Below are 17,501 nucleotides of genomic sequence, written 5' to 3'. Positions count from 1 at the left end.
AGAGCGTGGACTCTCAGGGGCGGGTGGGGAAGGGGGGACAGTGTTGCAAGCATACGCTCAGGCCTGATGGCTGCTGGCTTTTCTCTTCTGACCACCAACCAGACCAAGGCTGTGGGGACATAGAGCCAGGCATCTCTCCTGACCATTGGCCAGTCACTGCAATCCATGCTAAGGGACACCCAAGGGTTTTTAAACCTCCACACCTGGACAGAGTAGACACCTGGATTGGGGGCAAGCTAGAGGCGGACACACCAAACATGTCAGCGTGCTGCCATCCTGGGGCAGGGTTGGCTGTCACCACTCCCCACAACGCTGCGAGACGTAGGCACCTGACCCCAACCCTCCCTGAACTTGTACCCAGGCCCCAGCAGGAGGTGGAGGGTGACAGCAGAACACGGGCCTCCTCCTCCCCAACATGAGCCAGTCAGCACCCCAGGTGAAGTGTAGCAGTGGACATGGCCGCTGGCTGGAAGGGGAAGCTGAACAGGGCCTAGGGATATGGAAAGGTAGAACTGCACATGAGCCAAGGCCCCAAACCTCCAGCACAGGCTCCACTGTCCCACTGGACCTCATTTACAAAATAAGATCAAATATAAAATTATCAAGAATTTCAAGATGCTGACAGCAAAACATTAAACCAAGCACAGAACCCTTCTGAGCACAGAGCCCTTTGGGACTGCACAGGCCACATGTCCAGGAAGCCAGCCCTGCCTGATTCTCTGCTATAACATGAAAAAAAATTTTAAAGGAGGCTAGTCTGTAGCTTTCCACGAAGGTTCCTTAAACTACGCTTTAAATGGAAATGGAATAACAACACAATTTCTCTAAAAAATATGTTCTTCCAAATACAGTGAAATCTTGATAATGCTGGTGCCAAAGAACAAAACTAATCTGGGCCTGCAGGGTAATTAGGCTGCTTCAACTCCTCCAACAGAGTGAGGGAAGCATGTGTGTCATTCTGTTTTCCAGGTTCTTATTTGACCCGTGACTCATTTAAACTGGAGGTTTAAGAAGATGGTCGTATTGTGTACACAAAATCACTTGGCAATAAACATTCCAAATACACTTTGAATAAATAAATAAATGAATAGAAATATTTGACTAAACACTTTATATTTTTTCCATTAGGAAAACAAAATTCCCACCTGCCTCATATCCACATACACACACACAATTTAAAAATTATTCCCCATGGGCTTCCCTGGTGGCGCAGTGGTTGAGAGTCCGCCTGCCGATGCAGGGGACAAGGGTTCGTGCCTTTGGTTTCCAAACTAGTAAGGTTATGGAGTTCTTTTGTAGAGTTCTTTAGTTTCCAAAATTCCAAGTCCTAGATAAGGCCTGGATACAATCAAGTTTCAGACAACTTTAAATATATTCACCATAACTGTTTTTCATTTTCTTTCTGAGAGCCAGAGTTAACAACACATGGCACAGTGGGGTTACCAGCAATTATTTAAGTCCAAAATAAATGCATCCTATTTTATTTGGCTTACTCACTCCTTATACTAAGAGGTGAAAATCTGCCTCTTCCTTTCTTATAATAGGATATCTACTGATATCTAAGCACACCTGTGTATTTGATTATAAAATCTAAATATAATACAAAATATTCCTGCCAGTACTTCATGACTTCAAAATGTCCCGAATGCAAACAAACAGCAACAATTTTTAAAACACTGTAGGGGACTTACCTGGTGGTCCAGTGGGTAAGACTCCACGCTTCCAATGCAGGGAGCCCAGGTTCGATCCCTGGTCAGGGAACTAGATCCCACATGCTGCAACTAAAGATCCCACGTGCCACAACTAAGACCCAACACAGCCTAAATAAATAAATAAATATTTTTTATAAAAAACAAAAACACCATAAAGACAAAAAACAAATGACAAACTGGGAAAAATATTTGCAGCTCATATCACTGACAAATGGCTGAGCTTCTCAATAAATTAGGAATTCCTACAAATCAATAAAAAAGCCAACATCCCAGTAGAAAAACAAAGGATATAAGAGACAGTTTAGAAGAAGGAAATACAAATAAGTGACTCTCTAACACAAAAGATCCTCAACCTTATCCATAATTATTATTAAAATTACCCATATAAGATACCATAATGATTACCTATTACAATTTTCCATGATATAATTTTACCCCCAATAAGAGAAACATGTTATAATGAAATGCCACTCTTTTTCTAACACACTGTCAAAAGCTATTAACTAATTGTGTTAGTGCAATTGAGGGTAAATTGTGCATTCTCATATACTACTTTTGGGAATGTAAAGTGGCACCACCTCTATGGAGACAATAAGGTAATTTTTGTTAAAATTATAAATACATACCAAAAAGCACATTATTGGATCAAATGATGAAATTAAATTCAGATGGCATATATTAGAGAAATATATTGTATCTATGTTCAATTTATTGAAGTTAATAACTTGTGGTTATATAAGAGGATATCCTTATTTTGAGAAAACACACATTGAAGCATTTAAAGGAAAAGGGCAATAATATATTCAACTTATACTTAAATGGCTCAGAAAAAATGTTTCCTCGAATACATGTATGTATATGTAAATGCACACACACAGACACAGAGAGCATGAGAGAGAGAGCAAATGATAAAGCAAATGGAATAAAATGTTAGGAGATGATAAAGGGTTTTCAGCAATTCTTTATACTATTCTTATTCTTGCAACTTTATTGTTAAATAACGTTTTTAAAAGTGTGGAAAAATGCACATACCCTTTGACCCATAACTTTCCCTTTTAGGATATAAAACCATTTGTCAACTCTTGCTACAGACAATGAAAAAGAATGAAGCATCTCTATGTGGTCTGACTGGGCCCATCTCTAAAATATATAATTTAGTTTAGAAAGCAACATTGAATATTTACTACTTTTACCCTGTTTACTTCCAATTAGAATCTGAGGGGACCTATTTGTGTGTCGGTGATTTTTTTTTTTTTTTGGCTGCACTGCACAGCACGTGGGATCTTAATTCCCTGACCAGGGATCAAACCCACGCCCCCTGCATTGGGAGCGCAGAGTCTTAAACAGGGAAGTCCCTGTGTGTCAGTAATATTAAGTTCAATCCTCTTTTCAGAACTTCTGGGCTGATTTAGCCCAGATGATAAGGTCTGTTCAGAAGATGTGGCACATGGTTACCAAGGACAGACAGCCCACTCAGTCCCCTTGATCTTGGCTTCGCTGAACCACACTTGCCTTCAGAGTCACAGCAAAGTCCCACCCCCATCTTCTTCAGCAGGCCATCTCCTGTTACTGTCCTTGCCTTTTCCCTGGTTTCGTCCTCCTGGGGCCCTGTAGCATCTTCTGGGTGGGGATGAGGACATTTCCTTAGTCAGATCTGAACCAGCTTCTCTAGTTGTGTGGGGCAGGAGAGGAAAGTAAAATTATGTGCTAAATTATGCCTATTCTCAACTGCTTTGAGCCCTTCACAGCTTCCTTCCTAGTGGTCCACTTTAGCAAAACCACCTGGGCTAAATCATCTATGGGTGCCACACGGGACTGAGTGAATGAATAAAAAGAGGTGTAAGGCTACCACAACTTTCATGAAATTCACTTTCCAGGTTGTACTTTGCCTTTTACTGTTTGCATTAGTTTTTCAATTATAATTAATTTCCTAAAAATAGAGTAGATTGTCAACAAGAAGCCCTACAAGGCCAACGGTCTGAATGATAAAGTTCGTCTGTAAATGTTTCACCTTGAGGCAGCAAGATGCATTTACTTTATATTTTACATTTCTTCAATGACATTGTATATTTTTTCGTGTTATATTGTATTTCTTCTTTGGTGAGTTGTCTGTTGATGTTCTTTACCTATTTCTGTTTTGGAGTGGTAGTCTTCGTAAAAACTATAAGTTAAGATAATAATGACATCATATCCAATGTTCTGTCCATCCTGAAAAAATGGCCCCTAAAATGTCAATAATTTGGCTCTGCTCTCTCTCCCTTTCCCTCCTTCTTTCCTTGTGGTACAGTAGAAAGGGCACTAAATTTGGAGGCCTAAAACGCAGGTTCATTGCTGAGTCCCTGGGATTTATGTACTTACATATATAATGAAGGGGCTGGATTAACTGGTCAGCAAGGCCTTAGATGTCTAAAATTCTTTAGTCTTTTTCTATTCCCTCCCCAATCATCACCAGCCTCATTCTACCTATGATGGTAAGATGACTTAACTGTGAGTTAATTGTAGGACTTTTTTTTTAGTAGCCATAAATCACTGGTGATGTAAAAATCAAAGGAAGAAGTACAGAGAAAAGAAATGGTCCTTCATACCCTCAGAAGTTTCAGTTTCTTTGTAAATGATAAAATTAGTTAAGATTCTACCATCTCAGGGTCAGACTTTGGCTCTGTTGAGGATGTTAATGGCATTATTGCAAACAAATAGCTTCAAAGCAAATAACCAAATATTGACTAAAGCAGACACAGTCCAAAATTTTGGTTTATTTGGTAGTGCAAATGAATAAGCTAGTCACATCAGCTCTGATCCTCCCACTTCTTGTACCAATCCTCTTCAATATTCTGATTTCCACACACTTGCCCTCAGCCAACTTACTTCTAAAAAGACAAAATTTAAATAATCAATTTGTGCATTGCTAAAGCAAAGCTGGTTTAGAATGTTTTAGTTTTATCATCAAAAGGGCCACTACTTTGCATTTTCTAGTATCCCCCAACCTAATATCTGCTATTTTCTTAGAAATTCAAATTTTTCTTTCAAAGATCTGGCTCCCCCAAAAATATAAGTACAATTGTTTTTTTTTACAAATGGTGAGGGGAGAAATCCACTCAGAATTCTACCATTCTAGTACAACTATTGCTTGTTTGTTTCTCCATATTCCCTTCATCTTCGTTCACGTTCATGCACGAGTCACAGTCGGGTGATACACCCTGACTATGTATCACCATCAAACATTTTCCATGTTGCTACACAGAAGTCATTATCATTATCAGTTGCAACATAATTCATAACGTAGATCAACATCATTTTTTTAACCACTTCTATATTTGGGGGCATTTGACTCCAAAGTTTTACTCTTTTACAGTAATGGTATCGTGAAGATCTTCATGCATAAAGCTTTTTCTTAGGAGTCATTAGGCAAGGTCCTAGGGAATGAGATTCTGGGTTAAGTGGTGTGACTATATTTGGCTTTTTTAAAAAATTAATTTATTTATTTTATTTATCTTTGGCTTCGTTGGGTCTTCATTGCTGTGCGCGGGCTTTCTCTAGTTGCAGCGAGCGGGGGCTACTCTTCATTGTCGTGCACGGTCTTCTCATTGCGGTGGCTTCTCTTGCTGTGGAGCACAGGCTCTAGGGTGCATGGGCTTCAGTATTATCTTTAAATTCATACAGAAAAACAGAGATGTAGAAAGCCCTCGGCCTTCCAACAACAACAACAAACCCCACTGCTGTGGTATGATAGATATAGGAAAAAGTGTGAAAGAACACAAAATCAAATGCAGTCGTCCGTCAGTACCTGCAGGGGATTGGTTCCAGGACCCCTCTTGGATACCAAATTCCAGGGATGCTTAAGTCCCTTATATAAAATCGTGTACATCCTCCTATATACTTTAAATCATCTCTAGATTACTTATAATATCTAATACAATGTAAATGCTATGTAAATAGTTGTAAATACTATGTAAATACTATGTAAATAGTTGCCAGGCATGTGGCAAATTCAAGTTTTGCATTTTGGAACTTCCTGGAATTTTTTTTCCCGGAATATTTTCGATCCACAGTTGGTTGAATTCGCAGATACAGAACCGTAGACATGGAGGGCCAACAATACTATACTAGAAAGTAAAACAAGATCCACTGTATATATAGGCTTTTGCAACTTGCTTTTTATGTAGCTTCTAAATATATACTTTTCATTAGGAAATATTTACAGCATACATAAAATTATAGGAACTCACCAACCAGCTTTATCTTTTTTTAATATTTATTGGTTTATTTTTATTTGGTTGTGCTGGGTCTTAGTTGCGGCAGGCGGGCTCCTTAGTTTTGGCACGTGAACTTTTAGTTGCAGCATGCGAACTCTTAGTTGCGGCATGCATGTGGGATCTAGTTTCCTGACCAGGGATCGAACCCGGGGCCCCTCCATTGGGAGCGCAGAGTCTTAACCACTGCACGACCAGGGAAGTCCCCAACCAACTTTATCTAACGTTTTGCAATATTTGCTTTAGATTTAAAAATATAGGGCTTCCCTGGTGGTGCAGTGGTTGAGAGTCCATCTGCCGATGCAGGGGACGCAAGTTCGTGCCCCGGTCCGGGAAGATCCCATATGCCGCGGAGCGGCTGGGCCCGTGAGCCATGGCCGCTGAGCCTGCGCGTCCGGAGCCTGTGCTCCGCAACAGGAGAGGCCACAACAGTGAGAGGCCCGCGTACCAAAAATAAATAAATAAATAAATAAATAATTTTTTAAATTTTAAAAAATAAAAATATAGAGAGTTGAAGCCCCTCGTGTGCCCCCATTATCTGTTTCCCTCCCTCGCTTCATAGAGATAAATCACATCCTGAATTGGCTATATATCATTTCAATGTGTGTTTTTATATTTTTATTACATAAGTATGTTTCAATAAAATATATTTACCTTATTCAATTCTAAAATGCATGCCTTTTCATATTATATCGCTAAAACTGGGATGTACCTTACAATCCACAATAAAGCACTACATCACAATTTAATCTGCAGGTTTTCCCCTTCGTCAGCAACAGTGTTTTAGATTCTATGAAATGTGGTAGTATTTTTTCCTTAGTTTTTTTTTTTAATGAAATGTAAATGGTATCATGTTAAACATTCTACAGCTTCATATTTTCAACCAATACTATGAGATTTACCAATACTGTTACATGTATGCGGCATCTTTAAATGTTCTTAACTCACCACTACACACCACAAGATTAGGAGTCCTCTAGGTAAGGAGCAAGTCCTATGCTAGCTAGTGAAAATGGCAACCATTATTGCTCAAATGTGTGTGCTTGGCTAAAACAAAGAAAAGGAGTTAACGAGATGGAAATAAGAAAAAAGGGAAGGAAAGAAGATAAACAGAAGACGCTTCCTTGATACGTAAGTAGCTGGGGACAGCAGACAACTGCATAACTAAACATGATGATTCAGGAATAAAAATGATGACAGGAGGAAGGAACCGCGGGGAAGGACTTGGCGTGAGACCTGTGCGGCCAGGCCGGGGCTCATGGCCGCCTCCAGGACGCTCAGCACTTTCCGTCTCCCGCCGTTACCCACGATTAGAGAAATCATTAAGTTGTTTAGACTGCAAGCCGTGAAGCAGCTATCCCAGAATTTCTCTTGGACTTGAGGCTGACAGATAAAATTGTAAGGAAAGCTGGCAGTCTGACAAATGCTTGTGTTTATGAAGTGGGCCCTGGGCCTAGGGGAATCACAAGATCCATTCTCAATGCCGGTGTTGCTGAACTTCTGGTGGTTGAAAAGGATAGTCAATTTACTCCTGGGTTAAAGATGCTTTCTGATGCAGCACCTGGAAAACTGAGAATTGTCCATGGAGATGTCTTGACATTTAAGATAGAAAGGGCTTTTCCAGAAAGTCTCAAAAGACAGTGGGAGGATGATCTTCCAAATGTACGTATTATTGGAAATCTGCCTTTTAGTGTATCAACTCCACTGATTATCACATGGCTTGAAAATGTTTCTCATAGAAATGGACCTTTTGCTTATGGCAGAACCCAGATGACTTTTCAAAAGGAAGTGGCAGAGAGACTTACAGCCAGTACAGGAAGCAAGCAGCATAGTCGCCTCTCCATCATGGCCCAGTACCTCTGCGACGTTCAGCACATCTTGACAATTGCAGGTCAGACTTTCATCCCCAAACCAGAGGTGGACTTGGGGGTGGTGCATTTCACCCCCCTGACCCGGCCCAGGATAGAGCAGCCATTCAGGCTGGTGGAGAGAGTCGTTCAGAATGCCTTTCAGTTCCGAAGGAAATACTGCCATCGAGGGCTTGGAACGTTATTCCCTGAAGCTCGGCGATTAGAAAGCACTGGGAAACTGCTACGCTTGGCAGATGTGGACCCTACTCTTCGACCCACCCGGCTCTCTGTCTTACATTTTTTTTTTTTTTTCTTGCGTTATGCGGGCCTCTCACTGTTGTGGCCTCTCCCATTTGCGGAGCACAGGCTCCGGACGCGCAGGCTCAGTGGCCATGGCTCACGGGCCCAGCCGCTCCGCGGCATGTGGAACTTTCCCTAACCGGGGCACGAACCCGCGTCTCCTGCATCGGCAGGCGGACTCTCAAGCACTGCGCCACCAGGGAAGCCCTCTGTCTTACATTTTAAGAGCCTCTGTGACGCATACCGAAGAATGTGTGATGAAGACCCACACCTCTTTGCTTACAATTTCAGAGAAGAACTCAAGCAAAAATCAGAAAAAAGGGCATGACAAGGAGAGTTACAGACTGTAGCTGCTACTTCAGGGGCTGGCAGCCAACTGGATGTTGATTTTCATAGTGTTGAACTTCTCATATGTGTGCTACCCAGGTGTGACTTATTTCCCCTTTTACATCTTGGTAAAGAGAATAAATATCATCAAATAAGTTTAAAAGTGAAACCAGCAACTTAACCCATATCTGGAATGACCTGTATTATGCCTTTCCATGGCTCTCTGTTTCATAAAAACACTCCTCGTTGACAACCGACGTTAAGCTCTGGACGCTGAATTCTCGCTCGAGAACAGAAGTGAGATCAAGGTTGGCATTTTCTGATTGACTGTCCAGGGACTGGTGACGCATCTGCGCCTTCAGCAGCGTTCCCCTGTCCCTCTTGGTGCTGTTGGCTTTTCGTTTGATGGCGCAGAAGTGCCCCCGGACCAGCTTGGGCTGCCCATCCTTGCCGGGCGGCTGTTGAGCTGGCTGAGCGTCCGGGTCCTCCGAGATCCTCAGTCTCTGGAACTGGATCTCCATGTCTTTGGTAGGGCTGCCCTGCTTCCCAGTCTGGTGGTAGTCCTCGTCGTCGCTCAGAATGTCACTCTCTTTGATGAGACTGTCGGAGAAGTTGGCCAGGCCCTCGTGGGGGTGTTTCTGGGCGTCCTGTCTGCTCCCGGCCGGGGGGGCAGCTGCTGCTCTGGGTGCCACTGCTCAGGCTGCCCTCATCCGAGTCCAGCGAGCTGCCCTTGCCTGGCTCCCCAGGCCACTCGCTGCTGGAGGAATTCTTAAGGACTTTTAAGGACCTGGATGAAGCTGCAGTGAGAAAAGCACATTTTCCCTTATGATAGAGGAACGGATTCCACAATGTGTTTGTTAATTTTTGCTTTGTAGGTTATCAGATATAACATCTTAATTAAAATTTTATCACCTCACTTCAATCCTGGGACTATCCTGGGACTTGGGCAAAAAAAAGTGTAGATACTGCAAATATGGACATTTTTTATTTATGTTTATTTGAAATTTTAAGTTGGAATTTGGCATTTTTAGAGGACCAATTACCAGAGCTTAATTACTGAGAACAATAAGCTATAAACTATCATAAGGGCTAGGATTCTTATTACTAATGAATAAATTTAAAAGTTAGTTTTACAGCTAATTAATGAATAAATTAGCTCTTGCTAATAATAAATTTAGAAATTTTAAGTTGGAATTTGGCATTTTTAGAGGACCAATTACCAGAGCTTAATTACTGAGAACAATAAGCTATAAACTATCATAAGGGCTAGGATTCTTATTACTAATGAATAAATTTAAAAGTTAGTTTTACAGCTAATTAATGAATAAATTAGCTCTTGCTAATGAATAAATTTAAAAGTTAGTTGCTAATAAAATCTAGGTTCCTTTCTTTCACTAAAGTACTTTGTAGTTTGAGAACTAAGATTACACCATATTTCTCTCCCACCTTCTCACCTGTTTATTTCCCTTTCTGCTCAATTAAAAGTACAAAAATGCTTTTTCTCTCTCTCTCAAAAAAAAAAATGATGACAGGAGGAACTGTTCCCTAGAAATCTGTGCTGTTGCTACTCCAGAACCCAGCTGGAGATGCAGTCTGCTCATGTCAACCAAGCAGGCACTAAGACCGCAGACTCCACCCGCCTTTACCCAGCCAGCTCTGCTCACTGACTCCAAGGGGGCCCAACACCAGCATCAGGACAGGACAGGGCAGGCCCCAGGGACGGAGAGACGACAAACAAGTGGCATTTACACAACAGAGACCGCAGTCTCAGTCGGCTTCCTCTGCTTCTGCTGCTCCCTGCCCCTCCATCCCACCTTCTCTCTCCACTCCCCTCCCCTGCTCATTTATGTTTCTCCTTTCTATTACTTTACTTGAGGAAGTCTACTCGAAAACCTGTGTCCACTGTCTGTCCGTCTGCTCTCCTACACACAGACACACACGCACAATCATTCAGTGAAAAGCCATAATGATCACTCAGTACTAGATTTTGCTGATGAGACATAAGAAAATTTCCATTACGGGTTCCTGAAGCCAAACTCCAGTTTCAGCTTATTCGGAGTTTTAAAAGGTAAGAAAATAATAGGACTAGAGTTCCTAATAGCTTTTTCTTTTCTCTTTCCATATGATACAAAAATACCTTGGTGGAGACAGATTTTATTTCTGAAAAGAGCCTCAGTGGCCAAACACACATACAGAGTCCTTACCTTCCAGAATCAGAGGCGTACTGTGATAATTAGCAATATAATACATCCCTGTAAGAATTAACACTTAGATTGAATTTTGCCCCTTTATCTCCATTTAACCACAAGCTTATGACACTAGTTTATCTAATAGCAGCTAACAGAAACACCCATATTTATGCATATTTCTCAAAAAATAAAAGTATTACTGAATTCATTAGTAAATGTACCTTTAAAGAAAAACAGAATTCCTCAATTAATTTATTAATAAACTATATCTTTTTACCTTTAAGAAAGATAATATTTTAAACTCTAGTGTATTTTATTTAGTATAAGGTAATAGAACTAAACAGTCCCCAACCATTTTACTGATTTTCTTTCTCCAAAACATTCAGTAAGCCATAAAATCTGCAGGTATTCTGGTGTTTTGGAGCATTCTGCAACTTAAGTTCCTGTTACTTGCTGACGTATTTGATGTGTATTTGAACATAAATTATTGGAACATTCTTTCAACTGTCAAGTTTGACTGACTCACTTTCTGTCAAGTTATCCTAATTAACCCACAGCCTTCAAGCTTTGGGATTATTGCTGTCAATTCAGTACAGCCATTTGTTTAATGCACAGTCTGCTCTAATACCTTCCATGGTGAACCTGCAAATATAAACCCTTTTTGATTTTTACTCATTAACTAGACATTGGAAAGTGCCATGCCGTATAATCTGTATTAATGAGTGAATACAAGTTTAGCCTACTTTATATGAAGCATTCAGAAAGAACTTATTAAACAAACAAATTCTCTCAGTGAAGGACTTTCAGTTGTTCAAAAACTTCACTGAATGCCCACTATGTGTCAAGCACTGTGCTGGGCAGTACAGATATAATTGTAAACAAGGCAGACATAGATAGCCCCCGCTCTCATGGGCCTTATACATTTAGTAAGGAAGACAGACATTAACACATAATTACAATCAAACAGAGAGAAAGCTAATGCCACAATTTGTGCCTTGCACAGCACCTGCCAAAGTTAAGCTCAGTACATACTGTTATCATTACCTCAATTTCAAAAATACAAATAGTCTACTCAGTAAAGAACTATGTTAAAGTTATAAATCAGGAGTGATACAAAGGGAGGAAAAGAGATGATATTCATGCTTCAAATTAAAACTGTGGTATAGTGGTGATGGACGCACAACACTGTGAACGTACTTAATGCCACTGAAGTGTACAGTTAAAAATGGTTAAAATGATAGATTTTGTTATATATATTTTACTACAATAAAAAAACAGCATTTAAAAATTGTATTAGGTTGTTAAATGTTGAATCAACTTCACCAAAGACTTATAGCACGTGAGTACTTCCGCATCTCAGAATGGTGCATAAAAGGTGAAGAGGAAGCCATACAGCACACAGCTGAAAGCAGAGAGAAACTGTGAAACTACTTTGCTTCGATTCTCTTCTAACCGTACTGAATTGTTCAGTTCACCTGCTCTGCTCACACAGCCTGTAGAGCACAGCTGAGAAGGAAAAAAGGAAAAAAAAAAAAAGCCACAACCTTAGAAATGGGCTTCACTACAAACTCCCAATTTCCATTATTTCCAATCTCGGTTCAGTTCTCAGAACTCTTCTCAATCCTTTTCCTTAACAGTAATCAGCTCCCAAACCTTTGCCACTCTCTCAAATCTGCTGTTAAATCCCACGTTATGCTTAACACATACCCTTCTTCTCAGAGGAAGCAAAGGCCCCCTCAGTTTCCTGATCCTCACCAACCCTACCCCTCCATTTGTTTCCGTTCTCACTTTTCCCACTCCAGGTCCTGAATAGGTGGCATCTCTGGCAAATGCACTGCCCCCCGCCTCACCAGCAGCAGCAGCTGTGCTCTGAATTCCCTCATCTGTGACCTGCTCATGAATCTTATTCCATCAAGTAGCCACTTGGTAACTTGACCTTCTCCCTCTCTACAGGCTCCTTCTCCTCAAGCTACTCCCATGCTTAAAAAAATAATTGTTATTCCCCCCACCCCTGACCCTAATCCTCTTCTAGCTACCATCCTATTTCTCCCCTTTCTCACTTCTAAGCTTGCACCACCATCCCTACCTCCCAGTCACTGCTCCACAGACTACAGTCAGGCCCCACTCCCTGCACACCCAGGCCAATGAGTACGCTAGCTGAAGACATCAGTGATTTCCCAATGACTCATTTCAATGGACCCTCTTCAGTTTTTTTTAAAAATAGAAAATCTCAGCCATATTCGACTCTCTTGATTGGCAGTACCACCATTCACCTAAAATCACCCAAGTGAAAAACCTGCCTTTCCAGAGTCCTTGCATACTATTTCATCTTCTCATTCAGTCACACACACACACACACACACACACACACAAATACACAGTATTATCCTCTTGTTAAATTAAAAAATACAGGTAAGCTTACAGAATAAAATGAAAATTAAAATAAGGTGCATGAGAGACAAAAACATATGTCCACACAAAGACTCGCACGCAAATGATCATAGCAGCACTATTCATAGCAGGCAAAAACTGGAAACAACCCAAACGTCCATCAACATGTGAATGGATAAAAAACTGTAGTATAGGCATGCAACGGAATACTCTACTCAGCAATAAAAAGGACTGAACTGCTAGTACAGTCGTCCCTCAGTATCTAAGAGGAGTTGGTTCCAGCAACCCAGCAGATACCAAAGTCTGCAGATGCTCAAGTCCCTGATATAAAGTGACGAAGTATTTGCATATAACCTATTCACATCCTCTTGTATACATACTTTAAACCATCTCTAGGTTGTAACCCAGCAGGACTCTCTGGGGCCTTCCCAGGACAGACCCCTCCCCCCATATCCTCTGCTTTAGCTCCTCTCTGAAGTGCAGATAATAGTGTCTGACGCACATTTCCTGAGTTATTTTACAGATGCTAAAACCACCACCAAATGGAAGAAATTAACTACCTGACCATGAGCATGTAGCCCCCAGACCTAATGGCACCTGAGGATTGATAATGTTAACTAACCCCTGTGACCCTGCCCTGTTATCTCACCATCAACCAATCAGAGAATTGTGCATGAGCTGATCACACACCCTGGGACTCCCCCCGCACACCTGGCTTTTAAAAATGTTTTGCTGAAACCCATGGGGAGTTCAGGCGTTTTGACACAAGCTGTCCTGGACTCCTTGCTTGAGTCTCTGCAATAAACGCTGCGCTCTCCTTCACCACAACCCGGTGTCAGTAGATTGGCTTTACCACCTGCCTCTGGAAGACCCAATTTGGTTCAGTAACAGGTTACTTATAATACCTAATGTAAATACTATGTAAACAGTTGCCAGCATGTGGCAAGTTACAGTTCCGCTTTTTGGAGCTTTCTGGAATGTTTTTTCTTTATATTTTTTATCTGTGGTTGGTTGAACCCAGGATAGCAAAACCATGGATATGGAGGGCCAACTGCATATGCAACGACATGGTAGAGTCTCAAAAGCATCATGCTGAGTGAAAGCTAGACACAAAAGAAAACATACTGTGGGATTCCATTTATAGAAAATTTTAGAAAAAGCAAAACTATAGTGACAGAAAGCAGATCAATAGTTGTCAGAGGCAGAGGTTCCAGGAATAGACTGGCTGCAAAGGGGCATGCAGCAACATCCTGGGGTGATGGAAGGCCCTGTATCATGACTGCAGTGGTGATTACATTACCATATACATTTGTCAAAACTCATCAAATTGTAGACGTAAAATGGTGAATTTTATCATATGTAAATTATCCCTCAATAAAGCTGACTTCCAAAAGTTAAAGTGAGTCTTCTAAAATGCATCCTAGGGACTTCCCTGGTGGCGCAGTACTCAAGAATGTGCCTGCCAATGCAGGGGACACAGGTTCAAGCTCTGGTCCGGGAAGATCCCACATGCCGTGGAATAACTAAGCTCATGTGCCACAACTACTGAGCCTGTGCTCTAGAGCCCACGAGCCACAACTACTGAGCCCGCATGCCACAACTACTGAAGCCTGCACACCTAGAGCCCACGTTCCGCAACAAGAGAAGCCACCGCAATGAGAAGCCCACGTACCGCAACGAAGAGTAGCCCCTGCTCGCCACAACCAGAGAAAACCCGTGAGCAGCAACCAAGACCCAAAGCAGCCAAAAATAAATAAATTTTAAAAATAAAAAATATTTAAAAATAAAAAATAAAATGCATTCTACTAAAGATTTCTGTGTCTGCATTTGTTTTCCATAGTCCTAATTCATATTTTAGTTCTATGGTAATTCAGTCCTATATAGAGTATTGTGTTTCTCATAATAATACAAATCCTTCTCTAACTGACTGGAAACAATACATAGAATTGTTTTATTTCCAGAAACCTTATCAAGGCAACAATTTACAGTGTAAGTGTGTGAATTTTGTTATTATCAAAATGGGAGTATCCTGATTGTGATAAATAAGTAGTATGTCTCTGATTCCACCTGCATAGCAATTTCACTGACTCTCAAAAAGGTTCTTTGGGAACCTCTTGAATGAAGACCTCAAACTCCAAAAGGTGAACACTGGTCTGTCTTTGAGACACTGTACCCATGTGGAAAACACGAGACAAGGACTTCCTCCTTATTTTATTCCCTTGGGATTGAAATGTGTACTTTTCTTTATTCCCATCCCACCGCTAGCACCTAATAAATACAGTAGTTTATGTTGACTCCTTCAAAATATTTAAGGCATAAATAAATGGAACTGCTGTCAGCAAAAGACTCACTTCCTAAACAATCTATATTCAAACAAATTTTATAATGTTATCAATTTGCCTAATCCTAACAATTTGACTTCCCTGGTGGTCCAGTGGTTAAGACTTTGCCTTGCAATGCAAGGGGTGCAGGTTCAATCCCTGGTTGGGGAGCTAAGATCTCACATGCCTCGTGGCCAAAATACCAAAACATAAAACAGAAGCAATACTGTAACAAATTCAATAAAGACTCTAAAAATGATCCACATCAAAAAAAAATATTAAAAAAAAAAATTCTTGTCTAGTCCTAGTAACCAGAAATACATACACAAGTTGCAAGCCTTAACCTGTTAAGGCAGTTCTGTTAATCCTTAGCTGGGGTAAACCTATGAATGCTCACCTGAAAACCACAAGATAGTGTATTAATGTATGTTCCCTGTGGTTCCACATACAGTTTCCAGAGTTATAGAATGATCATGCTATAATGCAGGGGAGAAAAGGGTGAAGGCAACTGGTTTCCATTCACTTATAATTAGTCTTACAAAGGCTGATTGATTATGACAGTTCCACTAACTCACTGACTTGCTTTCCAGAAATTAAGGATATTTCCAGCTAAACAGAGTAATTATCCAAAGATTAGTGGCTGGTGATTAATTTATCCTCTTAAATGACCATAAATAATAGGGATTACATTGCCTTGACATTTTTCCATAACCCATTCTCAGTTGCCGCCAGACACCCAAAGTCATCATGATGAATTAGAGGAAGAGACAGTTTAATTGGATTAAGCATTACTTTTATCTGATTTTTTTCCAAAAAATAATAATAGTCTGCCTTTTGCTTTAAGTGTCTCAATATGTGTTTCCTAATCAAAGCTACAAAAAAAAAACTACCATGTATACCAACTAATTATAATGGCATACACATAATGAACACTAAGTTATACAAAACAGTGTATTTTCAAGTCAACACCAAAAAACATACATTGCTCTTTTGTGATTCCTGACCTTTGGTATTAGCAAATCTCTCTGGTGTGTTGGCATGGGATTTAAAAGACTATATGGCTTCTGTTTCTCAAACTCTGAGGAAAAAATACTTGAGTTGGCCTTCCCTCTGCCTCCCCTCCCCATGATCACTGGATATCAAATTGACTTGTCATCAGGCCAGTACTTGAGTTCAACCCCACAAGCACAACAGTAGACAAGCATGGTCGAAACACTGCCTTAAACCCTGACATGTGCTTTAATACAGACCTTGCAAATGAAGCCAAAAGGTACTAAAAGATAAAACAGTTACTGGAAGGAAGGGTAGGGGGTAGGGGTGTCTTGGCTTACAAAATAAGGCAGATACCCTCTTCTTGCACAATCATCAATTCACTTTCACCCACCCCCTGCTTTTACTGGTTCTTCCTCCAGGGTCACTGCACTTCCAGCACCTTCAGCTGGGCTTCAATCACAAGAGAGCAATTCAGAACCTGAATTCTGAGAGACTACAGCACAGCACGAGAGTCAACACACACGCCCACATACAGGGACTGTGCCAACCTACTCAGTAACAAGAGTGTCTGACATATCTGTTGTGCATCCAAAGCACTTTGACATTCTTTTATCTTACTTGAGTCTCACTGCTACAACTGAGGAACTGAGTAGCTGACTCAGTTCCTAAACTCTGTGATGGCTGATCTACAAGATAACATCTTCCTGTTGAACAAGTTTTCCACCACTATCAATACTTTACATTTAAATTAGAAATATATAAATTAATTGAAACGATTCTAAGCCACTCGCACAGGCTCTTGGTCTAGAACATCTTGAAAATAAGACTTACAGACTGGTTTAATTAATTATACGGTGAATGCAAGAAACAGTAAATGCAGATAGTCTCAGAGGTCACGTAAAACTAAAGGGGGAAAAAAAAAACCAAGTCTTAGGACTAAGTTTTGGAAATACTTAAGACAATGACAGTAAAAAATACAATCTGACCTTTGGAAAGTTGCAAATCTGAATTAGAGAAATCTAAATGCTGGAAAGATTTTTTTTTTGAGGATGAAGTGTTGTTACTTTTAAATAAGATGATTTCAATGGAAACCAACTAAGCTACCTAGGAGCAGCCCCTTGGGCTTCTTGAGACAGAATTTCTCAGTTTCTATGTTTACATCACATTC

General features: G+C 40.6%; 2 protein-coding genes across 2 annotated transcripts in view; one reads left to right on the top strand and one right to left on the bottom strand.

Annotated features, from left to right (window-relative positions):
• The window catches only part of SLC16A10 (solute carrier family 16 member 10), a 127,957-nt gene that overhangs the window by 95,322 nt on the left and 15,134 nt on the right, over positions 1-17,501 (bottom strand). The gene's annotated exons all lie outside the window — the stretch shown is intronic.
• Positions 7,217-16,099, top strand: LOC103079571 (mitochondrial dimethyladenosine transferase 1-like). Its single transcript, XM_082930923.1, is given in 5 exon segments — positions 7,217-7,329; positions 7,332-8,108; positions 8,331-8,424; positions 9,954-10,145; positions 16,063-16,099. Coding segments are annotated over 5 exon segments (1,209 nt in total). The 5' UTR covers positions 7,217-7,220.

The sequence above is a fragment of the Lipotes vexillifer genome, unplaced genomic scaffold (genome assembly GCF_000442215.2).
Source record: "Lipotes vexillifer unplaced genomic scaffold, Lipotes_vexillifer_v1.1 scaffold1266, whole genome shotgun sequence".
NCBI lineage: Eukaryota > Metazoa > Chordata > Mammalia > Artiodactyla > Lipotidae > Lipotes > Lipotes vexillifer.
Note: the sequence above shows the minus strand (reverse complement) of the source record. Positions and strands in the feature narration are given on the sequence as shown.